This window comes from Mauremys mutica, chromosome 1 (assembly GCF_020497125.1).
Source record: "Mauremys mutica isolate MM-2020 ecotype Southern chromosome 1, ASM2049712v1, whole genome shotgun sequence".
Lineage (NCBI taxonomy): Eukaryota > Metazoa > Chordata > Testudines > Geoemydidae > Mauremys > Mauremys mutica.
Genome location: NC_059072.1, coordinates 359,772,276 through 359,793,514, shown reverse-complemented (window position 1 = coordinate 359,793,514; position 21,239 = coordinate 359,772,276). Strand labels below are relative to the sequence as shown.

General features: G+C 46.4%; 1 protein-coding gene and 1 pseudogene across 1 annotated transcript; both read right to left on the bottom strand.

Moving 5' to 3' along the window:
* Positions 1 to 4,589: 4,589 nt before the first annotated feature.
* On the bottom strand, positions 4,590 to 5,192 carry LOC123362072 (annotated as a pseudogene).
* A 14,350-nt stretch (positions 5,193 to 19,542) lies between these two features.
* Positions 19,543 to 20,478, bottom strand: LOC123374286 (olfactory receptor 51G2-like). Its single transcript, XM_045024082.1, has one exon. The coding sequence runs from the start codon at positions 20,476 to 20,478 to the stop codon at positions 19,543 to 19,545; it is 936 nt and encodes a 311-aa protein (XP_044880017.1).
* Positions 20,479 to 21,239: the final 761 nt, after the last annotated feature.

Below are 21,239 nucleotides of genomic sequence, written 5' to 3'. Positions count from 1 at the left end.
CATCATCAAGGATCTACAACCTATCCTGAAGCACGATCCCTCACTCTCACAGACTTTGGGAGACAAGCCAGTCCTCGCTTACAGACAGCCCCCCAGCCTGAAGCAAATACTCAACAGCAACTACACACCACACAACAAAAACACCAACCCAGGAACCAAACCCTGCAACAAACCCCGGTGCCAACTCTGTCTGCATATCTATTCAAGGGACACCATCATAGGACCTAACCACATCAGCCACACCATCAGAGGCTCATTCACCTGCACATCTACCAATGTGATATATGCCATCATGTGCCAGCAATGCCCCTCTGCCATGTACATTGGCCAAACCGGACAGTCTCTACGCAAAAGAATAAATGGACACAAATCTGACATCAGGAATCAAAACATTCAAAAATCAGTAGGAGAACACTTCAAACTCCCTGGTCACTCAATAACAGACCTAAAAGTGACAATTCTTCAACAAAAAAGTCTTTAAAAACAGAGTACAATGTGAACCTGCAGAATTGGAATTAATTTGCAAACTGGACACCATCAGATTAGGCCTGAATAAAGCCTTGGAGTGGTTGGGTCATTACAAAACCTAAACCTAATTTCCCCTTACTGTTACTCACACCTTTTTGTCAGCTGTCTGAAATGGGCCACTCTCATTACCATTTCAAAAGTTATTTTTCTTCCCTTGGTATCCTGCTGTCAATTGAAATATCTCGTTAGACTGACCTCACACTTGGTAAAGCAATTCACATCTTTTCATGTATTTATATCAGCTCCTGTATTTTCCACTCCATGCATCTGACGAAGCGGGTTCTAGCCCATGAAAGCTTACGCACAAATAAATGTGTTAGTCTCTAAGGTGCCACAAGGACTTCTCATTGTTTTAGCAAAAGCATAGTCGTGGATTTACAACACCAATAGGAAGACAGGCACTGCCAGACTGGACCAGACCTGCAGTCCATCTAGCTCAGTATTCAGTGGCCAGTTCCAGATGCTGCAGAGGAAGGTGGAAGAAGCCCTGCAATGGGCAGCTATGACATAACCTGCTCCGAGGGAAAATTTCTTCCTGACACCCACTAGTTAGACATATTTTGTGATGTAAATCAGGAAAATGTAGAACCCTTCCAAGACTTTTTTTTTTAAATCCTTGTTGCATCACAAGAGCAGGAACGAAGTCCAAGCAGAGAGAGAGAGTGTGTGTGTATGCATCCATCTTTATTCATTCCCAGCATGCTCTTATATACAACATGATAAGCAATCACAATTGCTAATTAGTTAATTAAACCCACACAGCCGCAGCTGTAACTCATAGGGTAATTATCATTCTACACACCTGTCTACCTATTCACAATTAGCTGGCCAATGAGAACAAGCCCAAAGCCAGCCCTTCACACACAATTCTCAATCCAGAAGCCTTCAGCATCTCACATTCAATCCCACATCTCCCCCCTTTATTTACAATCAAAAGAAAAGGAAAAAGGAAAACAAGATAAAAACATTCACCAAACATTTTCAACTTATAACAGCATAACACCACAATCTATCTTAATCAAATATTATGTTATTCATAAAACATTTGCAACTCATAACAGCATAACATTATAACCTATCATAAACAAAAATTAAAACTTTATAAGATCAACCTATATGACCATTCAATCCTTAACATATAATTTCAAAAACATCAAACGAACAAAACAAAACACAATAAACAAATGATGTAACCTCTGCAGGACCCCCCCCCTCCTTTTTTTTTTTTTTTTTTTGAATCATCCCTCAGCTGTCAGGTGATCAAACTGACACTGAGGGTGGTGGGGGGTCTTAAGAAAAAAAACATCAAACCACATGACAATACAACAACAATTCTGGCCAGAAAACAGACAACACAAAACATAACAAGGAACATAAAACATAAATCTTAGTTCTAAATAATAATTGCATGGTACCACACAGATTTTCTTTCAAACATAAAAAATCATCTCAAGTGAGTAATTCATTCATGGAGGATCAGACAGAAAAAGTCCTGGCAGAGCTAACAAACAGCTCTCCTCCGGGGGCTCTGGTTTCGCGACATCTGAGCGCGTCTCGTGAGGCTCCTCCGCATCTGCCTGCCGTCACTCCGGAGGACGCAACCAAGGCCGGACCCACCTCGCTGGCATCCACCTGGGACCCGCATCAGTGGCAACACACACATAACCCCTGCCCCACGTTAGCAAGTCAACTGGTCCTTTCCATATTTGCTGCTGATAATCAAACCATTTGACCGAGGGTCGGGGGGCCGCACCCTGCTCTTCCCCAGTCATCCCGCTGACATGTTTAATCGCGGGGGGCACCTGGCTGTTTTTACCAAGATGTAACCAATTAAGCACGTAAAGAGCTTGCAGCAACCGAGCGGCAGGCGTCTTATCCAAGGCGTCTGCCCGCTCACTGCAAATCCCCCCTTTTTGTCTTAAAAGGAGCGCCTTAAAAGAGGCATGAGCACATTCAATAATAGCATGTAGTTTGTCTACTTCAGCCTGAAGGGTTTGGACAAGCAGTTCTTTGGCTTGTAGCTCCTTCTTAATTTCACTCAGCTCAAGAACAGCAGCTCTATAATGACGACGGTTATGTGCTGCATCTACTTTGGCTGCCGCAACCTGCTTTTGAAGGTTATTAACTTTTGACTTTTCTCTTTCTAAGGCAGTCTGTAAAGCTTGAATATTTAGGACTGCTTGAACCCGGAGATTCAGCTGCACCAGGTCTGCCTCTCTCTCTGCTAGTACTGTTTCGGGGATGTTGCTGTGCTCTCGCAAAGCAATGTTAGACTGACCAAAACCAGTGAGCTTCCCCCGTTCATGTTCTAGTTCGAGGGCCAATTTCTTGTTTATTTCTTCCAAACGTTTTATCTTTCTCCTGAAACCTCTAGATTCTCGAAGCTCCTGGCTGGTGAGTGAAATTATTTCTTGCAGCTCTTTCTCCGACATCATCTTACTGTGGCTAACAGCCTGCAGCTCTATCTCCAAAGCTTGAATCCGTTCATGGGAAGCCTGGTTATTTCCTCCATCAGCGATTTGTGCATCCTGTTCTTTTTGCACTGACTGGAGGTGGCTTTCTAACTCCACTATCTGCTGGTGAACCTGGGATACTTCCTTCTGAAGTCTTGAGCATTCAACATCAATGGACTGCTTTTCACTTCGAAGTTTCAGTAACTCCCGTTTTAATTCTTTCACTTCCAAATCCAGTCGCTTCTTTGTAGATTTCAATTCACTAATCAGCTGGTCCTGTGAACTTGCACCTCTTTGATAAGCTTCCACCATTAACTTTTGCTGTAAGAACTGCTCCTTTACTTTTTGGGTCTGTTTCTTCAGGCTGGCACTTTCCTGTTGCAGATTTTCCATCTGGCTCAATTGTGCCAAGATTTCTGATACTGCCTCAGTACTTTCACCTAAGAAGTTTGCTCCTTCATCAAGTTCTTCTTTGCTTGCTTTTGCTGCCTGCAGAGCTACCTCTAGGACAATCTTCTCATTCTGCAAATATTGGATCGTGTCATCCTTAGAAATAACATCACCCTGGAATTCCTCTAACCTGGCCACCAGCTCATCATATTGAGTCTGTAGGTCATTTAGGGACTGCTCTTTGGTGTGCAATGATTCTTGGGTTAAGGTGAGCTGCTTCATGAGCACTAGATGCTCTTGCTGTAAAGATTCAAACTGTAGATCTCGCTGATGCAGAATCAATTTAACCTGTTCCAGTTCTCGCTCCAGTGTTACTGCAAAATCAGCCATTTTCTGAAGTTGTCTTCTCTCATCCTCAAACTCCTCCAATCGTCTCTGCGCGGTGAGCCATACTGGACTCAGGGAGAAAACCTCCTTATCGCCCTGAGCCACCGATTTCCAGAGCTCACAGCCCAACCGCTCCCAAACAGTATTATTACTTGATTGAATGGAAAGTCCCCCTCTTCGTCCCCACCGCAACAGGCGGGATAACGCATCAGAGGGGAACTTTTCTCCCCACCGCTCCGTGATGCGTATCAAATCTGCTGACGCAGCAGTTCCCATATTAGCTGCTCACTTCTTGGTTCGAGTGTGCCTCCCTTGTCAGATGCCCTGCGGCTCCCAGCCGCTCGCTCGAACACCCTGCGGCTCCCAGCCACTTGTCAGGTACGCCTCCTTTCTTTGGACGCCCCGCGGCTTCCCAGCCGCTCGTTCGGATTCCCTGCGGCTCCCAGCCGCTTGTCAGGCACGCCTCCTCTCTCGGACGCCCTGCAGCTCTCAGCTGCTCGCTCGGACGCCGTGCAGCTCCCAGCTTTGATGCGTTCCCACTTGGCGCGGCGGTTCTGGAACCAGATCTTGACCTGTACCTCGCTGAGCTTGAGGGCGTGAGCGATCTGCGAGCGCTCCGTCAGGCTCAGGTACTTCTTGCAGTGGAATTCCTTCTCCAGCTCCAGCAGCTGCTCGCTCGTGAAAGCCGTGCGCCCTTTTTTTTTTTTTTTTTTTTTTTTTTTTTTTTTCCCGGCCGCTCGACGCTGGGACTTCAGGCGCGTCCCTCTTTTTCTTTTTATCAATTCAGGCCACCAACACTATCTTCATTCAAGATTGGCAACAGTGGTACTAGTACTTATCTTGTTTTAGTTCTGTTTGCCTTCTTGATAGTTCACGATTTGTCTTCTAGTGACTTCAGTTATGAGTTTAGTTCTCTTTGCATTTCATTCATTTCCTTTGCCTCAGCCTTCTCATACTTTCCTCTCCTTCTCCTAGTGATAACCAGTACAATAATTCCAGCAACAATTGCTAGTACCACCACTACAATGACTGCAATAACACCAGCAGTCAGACGTTTCATGGAAAACTCTGGGGGCTTTTCATCAACATAATAGATTAGAGCTTGATCAAATTTTAGAGGTTCTTCACTGATGTTTATCTGTAGTGTGAGTCACCTTTGACATCTTTTTCAAAGTAGTAAGCCACGTCAGATATATCCACACTCTTGGCAGACTTCTGGGAAACATTTTGTTTCAGTTCAATAGTGATATAAGGTTTTTCATACACAACATCAGTTATATACTCTGGATTCAGCGAGTAACGCTCCTTAAATTCATTTTTGATGATTTCCTTCAAAAGAGAAGCATCCACAGCTGTACTTCTCTCACTGTGTTTTGTTTCAATGATGATCCAGCTTGTTCTGACTAGTTCACTGCACTGTAAGTCTGTATCACATCGGGGTCACCATTTGTTGCATCACAAGAGCAGAAACGAAGTCCAAGCAGAGAGAGAGAGTGTGTGTGTATGCATCCATCTTTATTCATTCCCAGCATGCTCTTATATACAACATGATAAGCAATCACAATTGCTAATTAGTTAATTAAACCCACACAGCCGCAGCTGTAACTCATAGGGTAATTATCATTCTACACACCTATCTACCTATTCACAATTAGCTGGCCAATGAGAACAAGCCCAAAGCCAGCCCTTCACACACAATTCTCAATCCAGAAGCCTTCAGCATCTCACATTCAATCCCACAAATCCTCACTGCTGTAATTTGATTTTCAGGTTACCCCCATAAACATCCAGTCCCTCTTCGAATCCTGCTAAGCTCTTGTCCCCATTGATATCTTGTTGCTGGGAGTTCCGCAGCCTACTTGAGCACAGTGTGATTTTGCAATTGTCACCTTTCCACAGACACCCTTTCTGGCCCTCCACTTCTGAGTGTGGCCCGTTGTATCATGACATGAGTGTAAACACATGGTCTGAGTTAGAAACAGATTCTGGTCCATTACCAGGAGACAGGGTCATAGAACTATTCACTAAACATAGAGGTAATAGCACAAAATTATTGCTAACAATATGTGGAGTATTTCTGAAATACTTTCTGAAGCAAAAGCCATTAAACATTAATGTTACCACTGCTCCTTCCTGTAGAGATCCCAACAAATTGGCTGCTGGCTTTCGATATATATGCATATCATGAAAGTTTGGTTTGTGATCAGGGGTGAAAGTAACTTAAATTTCTTACAGGTACTGTCATATCACAACCCCCCTTCCCACCTCCACTCCTGCACACTTAGCTTCATGGATCTCTTTGCCTGACTTTGATACTTAAAGTTACTACCAATACTCTGGAATAAAACTTGAATATTGGAATAAAAACCTGAAGTAACCTTACAGAAACTCCCCCATTGGCCCATAAAGCTGGTCTCACTGCTCTTCTTGTTCTCATTGTGCCGGGCTTTGAGTTGAATGTGCTGCATGTCGGCCCTTTTCAAGCCACAATTTCACATATGGCATAGGATTCCACTGAGAAGAAGGGGTGTGGGGGGGGTCCAGGGCAGCGGGTTGGGGTGTGGGGGTGCAGGAGTCAGGGCAGGGGGCTGGGGGCGGTGTGGGGACTCAGGGCAGAGTATTGGGGTGTGGGAGTATGTGAGGGTTCATGGCAGGGGGCAGGGGGTGTGGGGCATGAGGGGGGCTCAACGGCAGGGGTTGGAGGAGTGAGGGAGCTCAGGGCAGGGGGTTGGGTACGTGTAGCGGGAGTGAGGTGGGGCAGTCCTGGTCACGGTTGGTGACCCTGCCCTGTGCTGTTCCTGTTCCTGGCCATACGGGAGATCTGGGAGTGGTGCCTGCAGGCGAGGCAGCACGCGAAGACCCTCTGTCTCTCCCTTCCCCCCAGGGGCCGCACGCCGCAGGGATGTGCCTGCACTGCTTCCAGGGGCAGCGTGGGGCCAGCATGGGGCCTGCACTGCTTCCAGGGGCAGCGTGGGGCCAGCAGGACAGGCTGGGAGCCCCACACTGCTGGCAGGAGCCTGGCTGGGAGTGCGCGCATGCCTCCAACTCCAGCGCTAGGGCCAGTCAAGCACTGGCACAGCCAACCTGGCTCCCAGCTCCTGCCCCGGAAGCGCCGTTGCCAACCCCCCACCCGGGTGTCACTGGCCTAGAGAAGAAGAAACTTCTAGCTCCGTGGCCCCAGCACCAGCACTACTTGGGGAACCTTTAATCGGCATTCAGAGTCCTGCCCCCAGCCGGGCACTTTCTTACCAGTACGGCGTACCGGGGTGCACCAGCCTACTTTCACCTTTCTAATATTTATATTACAATAAAAGGTTTGGCATAACAGTTACTCACCTCTTCCACGTCAACCCATTCTTTCCCTTCTGATCTTCTCTCAGAGATGATTTCTCAGGTTAGAGAGGGACTTAAAATGTAGTGTCTGTCATCTGGATTTCTTCAGAACCTGAGAAGATCCCAGTATCTCAGCCCACATTCAATCACATTCAAACAAAAGTCTAGTAGCTCCTCTGTCCCTGGGTTAATAGCTGACTGATTCTCCTCAGGTTCAGTTCTGTCAGTCTGTAGCCTGTATCTGGAGTGGTAACAGGCATTGGAGTCAGTATAGAAAATATTTGTTCCCTGGGCTCTCACTCTCTAGTACATAGTGAGCCCAGCACCTGTTATGCAGGTACACTGAGGGTTTGCACATAATGAGGATTTGGAAGTTGTGGATTTCAAAGTAAAATGGATGTGTATTGATGGAAAGGGAACTTCATTTCACATAAGAAAGTCATCTATTGCTGTCTCTCAGACTTCCTTTGTACAGTATTCATAAAATTCGTAGCACCTGGGAACAGCACTGGGACAGACATGGAGCTGAGCTGCCATAATGAATGTGTCTGTTAAACCCAGTTCTTGGGATGTTTGTTGTAGAGCTACATTGGATTAATTACTGGGATGTTTATGTTATGGCTGTATTAGATTAAACCAATATGGCTCTTCTTAGTTTAATAGCAGGCTGCTGGAAAACAAGCAGGACAGGAAAAGCCATCACTCAGTCAGCACTTCAGGGAGATTGAGGGACCACACCAGAGATACAAGCTGGAAAAAGCTTATTTCTGGGCTCCAGCCATGTTACACAGGTTGTCTGTGCAGAGGTGGGACAGATGTTGCTTAGAAGCTCTTTAGACTGATAAGCACAGAAACCACTGGGGAAGTCTGAAGTCACAGGGTATAGGAGCTAGAGCCCTCAGCCAGTCAGGAAACAGACATATGTCCTATCAGACCTTTTACCACAGAGCAACACAGCTCTGAATTCCTGCCTTCACAATTGAGTCAGAGAATAAAACCTAGGAAAATGCATTTGCTGAATAAATTTCCAGCAGCAAATAATGCTGAGGAGATTTGGGAACTAGCCACTGATAATCCGTGGAGTCTCGACTCATTCAGCCCCTGGCAGAATCAGACGCAGAGCACACTCTAGAAATGTGACCCATGAAGAAATGCTGATTCGGGGCATTGTGGTTTTAACACTTCGAGCTTACGTTTAATGTCAGATTTCTGTGTAGATGGAACAGACCATTGTGGAGTACAGGTAGATGTAGGGGAGAGGTTCCTAAGTTACCTAGTGCTGCCTGCCCTCCAGCCCCGTCACTGAAGCACCCCGACAGCCCAGCTGAGTCCTCCGACACTGCACAGAACATCTGTAAATGGCAGCAGCTTGCAGCCTTTACTCTTCAGTTTGAATTTTATAATAGTGAAACCTGCCAAAATACCCAATTCCTGCTAGAAGGGGAGCTGCTGACACCAGAGATCTTCACCCTAAGGACAAGGAGTCATCGGAGAGGTTGCACAGGCAGCAAGCAGCATCTGTTCAGATACGGAGGCAACTGTCTTTATGAAGCCTTTCTGCACATTCCCTTGGGGGCCACTTGGCCATCAGGGAACATGAGCTAACTGACTTTGAGAGCACCAGCTTTAGCCCCCGTCACAGCGAATGGCAAATTGCAGAAAGGCAAATCACAGGGGACATCGGGTGATGCTACCCAACTGGACTGCAGCACCAGCCCTGCTGCAGGCTCTATTCCTGGAATCCGGGCTTGTCATCACTGTTCCTATGGTGACGATGAGCCACATGGCTTCCTTAAGGGTGGCCGAGTGGTAACAATGATGCTGTGACGGCTGTGATCTTGCTGAAATAATAAAATAATAATAATAAATATAATAATAATAATATAGGACCAGTTTTCTCCTTTGCAGCCCCCTTTCCTGCATTACAAACCCAGGGTGCAGGCCAGGGAAGGGAAATTCTACAAGGTTCCCTATATGGAAATTTCCCTTGGATTGTTCCAGGAAGGGGGTCCCTTCCCTTCTCCCTGAGGAATGAGAAGGGGGACCCAGGATCCAGGGATCCCCAAAGTTAGGCACAGATCTCAGTGATCCACTGGTAGCTAGACCCCCCACCCACAATCTCTGGGCCTTCACAACTGGTCTAGGAACCTCTCCAGCTCCCTGCTAGCACAGGTTCATCAGAGATGGGCTACCAGGGCCTATCACAGCAGCCGCTGCCCACAGGATCTGCTGAAGGGACATTGTACAGGGTGCAGGGGGCTGCACAGAGATGGGAAGGCTGGTTAATGTAACTGATGGGCACAATACCCCAGCCGTATACTGGTCAGGAGGTTTCGACCTTTCCATACCCAGAGTGCAGCCATAGACTCCTTTGTTCATGTTATGAGGGAGAGACACCCAAAAATGGATACAAAGGAAACATTTTAGTATGTGTCCAAATTTTTCATGGGCGAAATTATTTTTTTCCAGCTAAACTCCAGCTCAAATTTACTCCTGGGGGAATTCTGTGCCAAAAAAATTAAAAATTCAAATTCTGAACACTATATTTTCAAATTGTGCAAAATTCTGCATATTTTATTTGTTAATTAACACTATATAATCAGGCCAGCTTCAATTATTTTGGTCATTTATTTCAAAATACCTATCAGCAAAAATGTCTGTAACAATACAGACAACAACAAAAAATATATATTTTGACAAATAGCTTCCTTAATAGGCATATTAATACACAACTTTGAATAATAATTCATTTAAACTATAATACGTAACCGTATTTTCTAGCACCCCTCAGAAGTAGTGCCAAAGCTTGAGGGAGTCCTGGGTAACAGAGGAGCTGAGGGAAAGGGAAGAAATTGCTGAGAATGGGCTTGGGTGTGAACTTGTAGGGGTTTTGGTTATAGTTTGGAAAAATATGGAAGAGGTTTCCTTGGGCAAAGGACTGTTAGGGAGGGAGACCCTGGCTCAGCCCTACCCTTGCCCATTCAGTCAGGAACATCTGCCCTTGTCCATATAAGCAGCAAAGAGTCCTGCGGCACCTTATAGACTGACAGAAGTTTTGGAGCATGAGCTTTCGTGGGTGAATACCCACTTCGTCGGATGCATGTCGGACTACATGCATCCGACGAAGTGGGTATTCACCCACGAAAGCTCATGCTCCAAAACTTCTGTTAGTCTATAAGGTGCCACAGGACTCTTTGCTGCTTTTACAGATCCAGACTAACACGGCGACCCCTCTGATCCTTGTCCATATGTTTCCCTCTACCCCCATTCAGACACTCCCTCCCTCTTTCCCCATGTGGCTCTGCACCCTGCCTTCCTTTTGTGTCTCTGTGCCTCCACTGAGCCATCTCCTTTCTCCCATGTCGTCCTGCACTTACCTCCCACCCGTTGCCTTGCGCCGCCACTCCAATTCAGCCCCTGACCCAATTTATTCCTCCCCCACTAGCCCTCATGAGCTCCTATCTGCGCCCCCACTCCCACCCCAGCTACGCACGCTGTCTGTCTCCCCATAGTCCCTGGCCCGACAGGCACTGTGAAGAAGGCAGGCTCCTTCTCTTCTCTAGATGGCTGGGAGCTGCTGCTCTATTCTATTGCCAGAGTGCCCTATGGCAGGCAAAAGGCAGAACTGATGAAGTTATTTTCTGCCTGGAGCTACTATGCTATTCTAGTGCCACAGCACCCTCTGCTGAGCAAAGGTGGATTGCTACCTCACCACCCCCAGCTCTGCTTCACCCCCTGTGGGGGGCTGGCATCTGCAGTCGCCTCCCCTGAACATTTCTCTGATCCCAACTTCCCAAGTTTTATGACAGAAGTGAGCATTTGTCCCATTTGCTCTTCCCAACTGATCAAGTCAGCAAGATTGAAAGGGACAAATGCATCCTATTGAAATAAAAAAGTCGAATTGCCTGGAACAGGCTTAAAAAAAGGATTCTTCCAGCCAAAATGGGAGGTATGGTGACACTACCATGGGAAAACATCAGAATGGTCATACTGGGTCAGAACAAAGATCCATCCAACCCAGTCCTGTCTTCCGACAGTGGCCAATGACAGGTGCTCCAGAGACAATAAACAGACAGGTAATCATCAAGTGATCCATTCCCCGCCACCCATTCTCAGCTTCTGTCAAACAGAGGCTAGGGATGCCATCCCTGCCAATCCTGGCTAATAAAAATTGATGGACCGATCCTCCATTAATGTATCTAGTTTTTTTTTAACCCTCTTATAGTCTTGGCCTTCGCAAAATCCTCTGGCAAGGAGTTCCACAGATTGATGGGGCACACGTGTTATTCCTTGACTTTGGAAAAGCTTTTGATACAGTCTTCCACAGTATTCTTTCCAGCAAGTTAAAGAAGTATGGACTGGATAAATGGATTATAAGGTGGAGAGAAATCTGTCTAGATCATCAGGCTCAACAGGTTGTGATCAATGGCTCCATGTCTAGTTGGCAGCTGGTATCAAGTGGAGTGTCCCAAAGGTCGGTCCTGGGGCTGGTTTTGTTCAATATCTTCATTAATGATCTGGAGAATGGCGTGGCTTGCACCCTCAGCAAGTTTGCACATGACACTAAACTGGGAGGAGTGGTAGATACACTGGAGGGTAGGGTTAAGTTACAGAAGGACCTAGACAAATTAGAGGATTGGGCCAAAAGAAATATGATGAGGTTCAACAATGACAAGTGCAGAGTCCTGCACTTAGGATGGAAGAATCCCATGTACCGCTACAGACTAGGGACCAAATGGCTAGGCAGCAATTCTGCAGAAAAAGACCTAGGGGTTACAGTAGATAAGTATCTGTATATAAGTCAACAGTGTGCCCTTGTTGCCAAGAAGGCTAACGGCATTTTGGGCTGTATAAATAGGGGCACTACCAGCAGATCGAAGAACGTGATCATTCCCCTCTAGTCGACATTGGTGAGGCCTCATCTGGACTATTGCATCCAGTTTTGGGCCCCACACTACAAGAAGGATGTGGAAAAATTGGAAAGAGTCCAGCAGAGGGCAAGAAAGATGATTAGGGGGCTGGAGCACATGACTTATGAAGAGAGGCTGAGAGAACTGGGATTGTTTAGTCTTCAGAAGAGAAGAATGAAGGGTGATTTGATCACTCCTTTCAACTACCTGAAAGGGGGTTTCAAAGAGGATGGATCTAGACTGTTCTCAGTGGTAGCAAATGACAGAAAAAGGAGTATTGGTCTGAAGTTGCAGTGGGGGAGGTTTAGGTTGGATATTAGGAAAAACATTTTCACTAGGAGGATGGTGAAGCACTGGAATGGGTTACCCAGGGAGGTGGTGGAATCTCCTTCCTTAGAGGTTTTTAAGGTCAGTCTTGACAAAGCCCTGGCTGGGATGATTTAGTTGGCAATTGGTCCTGCTTTGAGCAGGGGGTTGGACTAGATACCTCCTGAGGTCCCTTCCAACCCAGATATTCTATGATTCTATGATTTGTATTAAACCTGTTGCCTATTCATTTCATTTGGTGGCCCCTAGTTCTTGTATTGTGAGAAGGAGTAAATAACACTTCCTTATTTACTTTCTCCACACCAGTCATGATTTTATAGACTTCCATCATATCTCCCCTTAGCCCTGGTCTATACTATGAGTTAAGATCAAATTTAGCAGTGTTAGATCTATTTAACCCTGCACCCGTCCACACAATGAAGCCATTTTTGTCAACTTAAAGGGCTCTTAAAATCTATTTCTGTTCTCCCTGGAAGGAATTAGCACTGAAATTGACCCTGCTGGGTCAAATTTGGGGTAGTGTGGATGCAAATTCGACAGTATTGGCCTCTGGGAGCTATCCCAGAGTGCTCCATTGTGACCAATCTGGACAGCACTCTCAACTCAGGTGCACTGGCTAGGTAGACAGGAAAAGCACCACGAAATTTTGAATGAGCTCCAGCATGGACCGAACGGGATGCTCTGCATCTGAACGCTGTATGGGGAGACGAGACCGTGCATATGAACTCTGTTCCAAAAGACGAAATGCTGGAATATTTAAAAAAATCTCCAAAGGCATGAAGGACCGAGGTTATAACAGGGATCCGCAGCAGTGCCACATGAAACTTAAGGAGCTCAGGCAAGCCTACCAAAGAACCAGAGAGGCAAACGGCCGCTCCGGGTCAGAGCCCCAGATATGCCGCTTCTATGATGAGCTGCATGCCATTCTAGGGGGTGCCCCTACAACTACCTTACCCCTGCGCTTCCCTCCTCCCCCACGCCTCTTGGGCTACCGTGGCAGTTATCCCCCCATTTGTGTGATGAATTAACAAAGAATGCATGAATTTGAAACAACAATGACTTTACTGCCTCTGCAAGCGAAGATCAAAGGGGGGGAGGGGAGGGCGGTTGGCTTACAGGGAGTAGAGTGAACCAAGGGGGCGGGTTTTCATCAAGGAAAAACAAACAGAACTTTCACACCATAGCCTGGCTAGTCATGAAACTGGTTTTCAAAGCTTCTCTGATGCACAGCGTGCCCTGCTGTGCTCTTCTAACCACCCTGGTGTCTAGCTGCGTGTAATCAGTAGCCAGGTGATTTGCCTCAACCTCCCACCCTGCCATAAACGTCTCTTCCTTACTCTCACAGATATTGTGGAGCACACAGCAAGCAGTAATAAAATGGGAATATTGGTTTCGCTGAGGTCTAACCGAGTCAGTAAACTGCGCCAGCAAGCTTTTAAACATCCAAAGGCACATTCTACCACCATTGTGCACTTGCTCAGACTATCGTTGAAGAGCTCCTGACTACTGGCCAGGCTTCATGAACCATGGGAGCAAGGGATAGGCTGGGGTAGGTGCGACCATGTGGTGCTACCGACTGGGAGAGCAGCCTGAGGCAGAAGCCTCCAGCTGACATGATATTCCAGACAGGACTGAATTTCCGTTAGATGAAACTTAAAGAAGAGAATAACTTGGAGTCATTCTCATTTTTGTCCTGGTGATCCCGACCAACCTAACCGAGGTCGGCCAGGAGCACCCATGGGATGATGACGACAGTTAGCAGGCGTATTGCACCATCTGCTGTCCGCAAGGCAAGGCAAGGCAAGGGGATGCTGCTGTGTAGCACTGCAGTACCGCATCTGCCAGCAGCACCCAGGAGACGTACGGTGACAGTGAGCTCTGCGGGCTCCATGCTTGCCATGGTATGTCGTCTGCATGGGTAACCCAGGAAAAAAGGTGAGAAATGATTTTTTGCTGTTGCTTTCATGGGGGGGGGGAGGGGGACAGCTGATGACGTACCCAGAACCACCTGCGACAATGTTTTTGCCCCATCAGGCATTGGGAGCTCAACCCAGAATTCCAATGGGCAGTGGAGACGGTGGGAACTGTGGGATAGCTATCACAGTGCAATGCTCCAAAAGTCGACGCTAGCCTCGGTACTGTGGACGCACACCACCGACTTAATGCGATTAGTGGGAACATACACAATTGACTGGACCAAACCAATTTCTAAAAAATTGACTTGTATTAAATCAACCTCATTTCGTAGTGTAGACATACCCTTAGTCATCTCTATTTCAGGCTGAAAAGTCGCAGTCTTATTAATAATCTCTCCTCATATGGAAGCTGTTCCATACCCCTAATCCTTTTTCTTGATGTTTTCTGAACCTTTTCCAATTCTAGTATATCTTTTTTGAGATGGGGCAACCACACCTGCATGCAGTACTCAAGATGTGGGCATACAATGGATTTATATAGAGGCAATATGATATTTTCGGTCTTATTATCCATCCCTGAATTAATGATTCCCAACATTTTGTTCACTTTTTTGACTGCCACTGAATATTGAGTGGATGTTTTCAGAGAACTATCCACAATGACTCAAAGATCTCTTTCTTGAGTGGTAAAAGCTAATTTAGACTCCATCATTTTATATGTATAGTTGAGATTGTGTTTTCCAGTGTGCATTACTTTGCATTTATCAGCATTGAATTTCATCTGCCATTTTGCTGCCCAGTCACCCAGTTTTGAGAGATCTTTTTGCATTGCCTCACAGTCTGCCTGGGACTTACCTACCTTGAGTAGTTTTGTATCATCTGCTAATTTTGCCACCTCACTGTTTACCCCTTTTTACAAATAATTTATGAATATGTTAAATAGGACTGGGCCCAGTACAGACCCTTGGGCGACACCACTATTTACCTCTCTCCATTCTGAAAACTGACCATTTATTCCTACTCTTTGTTTCCTATCTTTCAACCAGTTACCAATCCATGAGAGAACCTTCCTTCTTATCCTGTGACTGCTTACTTTGCTTAAGAGCCTTTGGTGACAGACCTTGACAAAGACTTTCTGAAAATGTAAATACCCTATATCCACTGGATCTCCTTTGTCCACATGCTTGTTGATCCCTCTCAAAGAATTCTAGTGGATAGGTGAGGCATGATTTCCTTTTACTAAAACCATGTTGACTCTTCCCCAACAAATTATGTTCATGTATGTGTTTGACAATTTTGTTCTTTACTATATTTTCAACTAGTTTGCCTGATACTGAATTCAGGCTTACCATCCTGTAATTGCCAGGATCACCTCTGGAGCCCTTTTGAAAAACTGGCATTATGTTAGCTATCCTCCAGTCATTTGGTACAGAAGCTGATTTAAATGATAGGTTGCAGACTACAGTTAGTAGTTCCACAATTTCACATTTGAGTTCCTTCAGGACACGTAGGTGAATACCATCTGGTCCTGGTGATTTATTACTGTTTAGTTTATAAATTTGTTCCAAGACCTCCTCTAATGACACCTTAATCTGGGACAATTCCTCAGATTTGTCACCTAAAAAGAATGGCTCAGATTTTGAAAAGTCCTTCACATTATCAGCCACGAAGACCAATGCAAAGAATTCATTTAGTTTCTCCACAATAGCCATATTGTCCTTGAGTGCTCCTTTAGCATCTCGATCATCCAGTGGCCTCACTGGTTGTTTAGCAGGTTTTCTACTTCTGATGCTATTACTTTTTGAGTCTTTAGCTAGCTGTTCTTTTTCTTATTTTTTTTTTTTGCCCTCCCTAATTACATTTTTCACTTCATTTGACAGAGTTTATTTTTCCAAATTGAGATTCAACTTCCTCTTTTTCAAGGATTTTTTTTTGCCTCTCACTGCCTCCTTTACTTTGCTGTTTAGCCGCGGTGTCTCTTTTTTGGTTCTCTTTCTATGTTTTTTTAATCTGAGGTATATATTTAAGTTGAACCTCTATTATTGTGTCTTTAAAAAGTTTCCATGAAGCTTGCAGAGATTTTACTTTTGGTGCTGTACCTTTTAATTTCTGTTTCACTAACCTCCTCATTTTTGTGTAGTTCTCTCTGTCTTGTTTTAATGAATTTTTTGGGGTGGTTGGGGTATTTGATATTATTTAATGTATGGAGGCACATCTCTTTCTAGTGTAATCAACATTTGTACCTTTCCTGTAGTTAGAGGGTTTGTAGCCCATCCATTTTATTTTTCAGTCCACCAGGTTGTCCAGCCTTCTGGCGCAGGAGCTGGCTTTTTTTTTTTTTATTGCTGTCCCAGTTTGAATAGCAAGCCCAGTGGGGATTAGATTAACATTGTCCTTTTCCTCTTTCACAGTAATGGCTTCTGTGATACACCTATTTGAGAAATGTATTAGTATTTTTAGTGAAATTTATTTGAGAAATGTATCATTTATTTGTGTTGTTTTATTGCTTTATTGTTTCTGTTTCAATTACATTTTTTTCTATGATGAAATGCGCACACCGCACCATACCAAACGGATCCACCTACAAATGGCAACGACTTTGTATAATGCGGTGCAAGCATAATAGAAATCCATCAAAATGCACAGGAGACAAACGCACAGTGCCGACTGAAGACCAGATCTCTCTGGAGGAATCAGCTTGGCTAGTTATTCATGGCTATGGGTAAAACAATGCACAGTAAGTTTTTTTTTCCCCTAAAGCTTCTCATGCCAATCCTGGAATATATTCCACATATCCCACTGCAGGGGCCTCCCCTCAGTTTGAGAACCTCTGGACTAGATGATTGAATGGCTCCTTCTGGCCTTAATGAAAATTCTATGAGCCTGGGTCCAGTCACCATAGTGCTCAGCTGTGTCAGTGTTACAGGGCCAAGGTGTGAATCTGAGCTTTGAACTCAGACTGCTCTCTCCCAGCCAGACCATCTAAGATGATGCCCCGTGGTTGTTGCTCCATTGTTTGACAGTTAGACCCATTCAGCCTCAATGGGAGGCAAACACCAGTCTGGTGACTGTCTGAAACTCCTGGCGTTCCCATGATGCTCCAACGTTCCCCTCATAAATCCACTCCTACCCCACACTATCACCCTGAGAACCTCCACATCGGCCACAGACACCAAGGTGCTGGAGTCGTGGGGCTTCCCAGAAGCAGCTGCCACAGGAGGTTGTGCTAAAAAAACATTTTATACACAAATGTCAGTGGCTTTGCTCTATGGAACCCTGGCACAGCCCTGATCTTTGGGTCTCAGAGTGTCTGAGCACCTTTGATATATTTATCCTTCTGCCACCTCTGTGAGGTAGAGCCGGGGTATTATCCACCTGTGCAGAGGCTCAGAGACAGCCAATGGCTCCCCCATGGTCACACATGGCACAGGAATCAAACCAAACTCTGAGTCACAGAGCAGTGACAAACCACAGGACCAGACTTCCAGCTATCTGAGCACTGACAGGTCCAGCTGGAGTCTCTCATGCACTGTAGAGAGCAGGAACCGCAAGAGCCACTTACTCCTGGGATGGTCAGGGCAATGGAGGACCTGTAGTACGAGGAGAATAAAAGAGCCTGGTTGGTTTAGCCTAACACAACACAGCCTGAGGGCTGGGCTGACCTCTGCCCGTTGGTAACAGCTTCCAAGAGCACATCAAACTCTGGCCAAGTCCCTGTGAACGGGGCCACCCCAGGGTGCCCCCTTGTGGCCTGAGGTAGCCCTGCAGCTGCCCTGTCCTTCCCTCTAAAGCCCTTGCAATGGCTTACTCCCAGCTTGGGGTACTTAAAGAGGTCACCTTAATTCAGTCTTCTCCAAAACACAGACTCTCCTGCCCTCCAGGCCCACCTTCCTCCTTTACTCAGGAGCCCCACTGCCCTGCTTGCTGCAGTTAGCATTGGCTCAGGCTTGCCACACACCCCACACCATCTCTTCCCACGAGGCCCTTCCCTCTGCTCCTTCACTTCCCCTGAGGCTCCGCCCCCAGGCCAGGCCACAGCTGGGCCATGGTAAGAGCTACCCAGGGAGCCCAGGCCACTCTGGGGAGAGCCAGACTATCCCTCTTCCCTGGGGGTATGTCCTGGGCTGTCCAGGAGTGAGGGGACACAAGCTGGGGGCTGCTCTTGGGGCCCACAGGCACGTGCCCAGGGCAGGAGAAGGATCTGGGGCTCCATAGAGTTGCTCTGGCTCCCAGGGCAGCTCTTATGACATCCGGTCTCTGGCGTTGGGCCTGGAGAGGGGGCGGAGCCGCAGGTAAAGAGGAGGAGCAGGGGTGAGCCTTGGGGGAAGGGATGGGGCAGAAGGGGAAGAAGAGGAGCAGGGGCTGGGTTAATGCGGGGGATGTGGCTCCTGCATCTGTCCTGCTTTTGCCTTTTTAAAAAGTGGTCACCCCACACTGAATGGGGTGGGCCGGGGCAGGAGATCGCTGTGACTCTACGGGGCAGCTGAGGCCAGTTTCCACCACTTTGCATAGCTGGGGAAGTAGAAATGGAGCAGACAGGGAGGGAGCCTGAGCCTGAGTCTCTTTCCAGGACTCCTGTGTGTCAGACCCTCACTCACACAGGCAGCTCTGCCCTGCTCAGTAGGTGTGCTGTGTGCCGAGCCACCTATGGGGGTGGGGCTGCCTGAATGGCTTCTCCTGGGCTCCTGCGTTAAGCATGTTTCTGGCAGGACACAGTCAGAATTACCTGGCTGAAGGCATAGAGGAAGGGTGGGTGACTGTGCCCCTTGCATAGCCCCTGTCCACAGCTGGTGCAGCCCTCATGGATCACACAGCAGCCAGAGAGCTCAGGAAGGGTCAGGACTGTGACTGCAGAACAGCTCTGCAGCTTTTTTCATGACCTGTGGATATTTAACCAGAGACAGAACAGTGGCAGGCCAGATGTAATGGGAAACAACATCCATATCCCTTCTCTTTATTGACTGTATTGCCAGAACTTCTGAGGTCAAAGCAGCCACGGATATGGCTATTTAAGGGCCAAGAGTGATGGGTGCCCTGGATCTCCATGAACACAGTCACTATGTGAATGCTGCTGCCTGCCATAGTCTCTTTCTCCAAGTGTCCTGTCCTCACTCACCAGCTGGGGAGGACAGCCCCTATTCCATTGCTCCAAGCCTTAGATCCCAGCAGAAGCTTTCGCTATTGAATGGAGATGAATAGCTCATCTGGTCTTAGATGTAAGGATCCAGGATGGAAGAGGTGGAGTATTTTTTCATCTCTCGTGTCAAAGGCATTGGAACTGGTCGATGGACTGACCCTTCACTTGATGAACAACCTGATTAACCTCGCACGAAGGTGTTTGCTTTTCACACTGTACACGATTGGGTTCATCAGGGGTGGGACCAGCAGGTAGACATAGCCCAGGACTATCTGAAGCAAGTGAGAAGAGCCCTTCCCAAATCTGTGTATCACAGACAAGCTTATCTCTGGTATGTAGAAGAGCAGGACGACACAGATATGGGAAATACAGGTTTTCAGGGCTCTGAGACACTCCACCTTCGATGCAATGCTCAACACTGTTTTGAAGATCATCACGTAAGATAAGAAGATGAGCAGCGAATCCAACCCCATCGTTAAAAGTGAACCAGACAAGCCATAGATGCTATTGACTGTGATGTCTGAACAAGCCATCTTCATGACCTCCTGGTGCAGGCAGTAGGCATGGGAGAGGACATTGGCTTGACAGTATTGGAACCGTTTCAGGAGAAAGGGGAATGGTAATACTACAACCACCCCTCTTAGCACAAACACCAACCCCATCTTGGCTATTCTCGGCAGGGTTAAGATGGAAGCATATCTCAGTGGGCTACAGATAGCGACAAAGCGGTCAAAGGCCATCAGCAAGAGCACAGATGATTCAATGCACTGAAGCAAGTGGATGAAAAACAACTGGGCAAAACAGGCATTGAGGCTGATCTCCCTAGAGTTGAACAAGAATATGCCCAATATCGTCGGCATGGTGGCTATCGATATGCTAAGGTCTGTGATGGCCAACATGGAAAGGAAAATGTACATGGGCTCATGGAGGCTTCGATCTGTTTTTATAATGAACAGAATGACTGCATTTCCTACTATCGAAATAGCATAAATTAAGCAGAAGGGGATAGAGATCCAGAGATGGACGTCTTCCTGCCCAGGTATCCCAGTGAGAAGGAACACTGCAGAGTTGAACTTGGTGTCATTGACAGCTGACATAATGTACTGGGCAGGTCTGAAGAGTTTTGAACTTCCTTTCCTAAAAGGAAAAAGAACAGGAGACTAGATGATATTTAGCTAGACATCATTCTGCTCTGAGCTGAAGTCTGGAGACTCTCAGGAGTTCAAGGTAGATCAGGAAAAACATAATTGTGTATTTACAGCACCAATAGAAAGATAGTCACTTCAGACAGGATCAGAACTGTAATCCATTTCTCTCAGTATCCAGTGGCCAGTTCCAGATGCTTCAGAGGAAGGTTCAGCTATGAGATAACCTGATCCCAAGGAAGTTTTCCCCTGACACCCACCAGTTAGACATATTTTGTGGTATAAATCAGGAGGGCTTAGAACCCTTAAAAGACTCTTTTAAAAATCCTCATTATTGTAATTGGATTTTCAGGTTAACCATATAAATATCCCATCCCTCTTTGAATCTCACTAAGTTTTTGGCCCCATTGATATCTTGTGCCTGGGAGTTCCACAGGATATTGTGCATTGTGTGATTTCTGAGCTTCCCGCAGATACCCTTTTCTGGCCCACCACTTTGCAATATGGCCTATTTTATCATGGCAGGTATAAACACATGGCAACTGCATGGTTAAAAAAGGTAATTATATTTATATATCCTGCATTGAAGCTATTTACAAATGTGTTTCATTGCCTCATTATATGGTTTTGTTTTTTTTTAATTTTCTCCACTCCAGAGAATCCCAGTGCCTTTTTGCACTACATGGGGTAAATTCTTAGGCCAGGTTCTGAAT

Bases quoted from the DNA above. Each gene is read 5' to 3' on its own strand.
- LOC123374286 (XM_045024082.1), bottom strand. From the start codon at position 20,478: ATGTCAGCTGTCAATGACACCAAGTTCAACTCTGCAGTGTTCCTTCTC.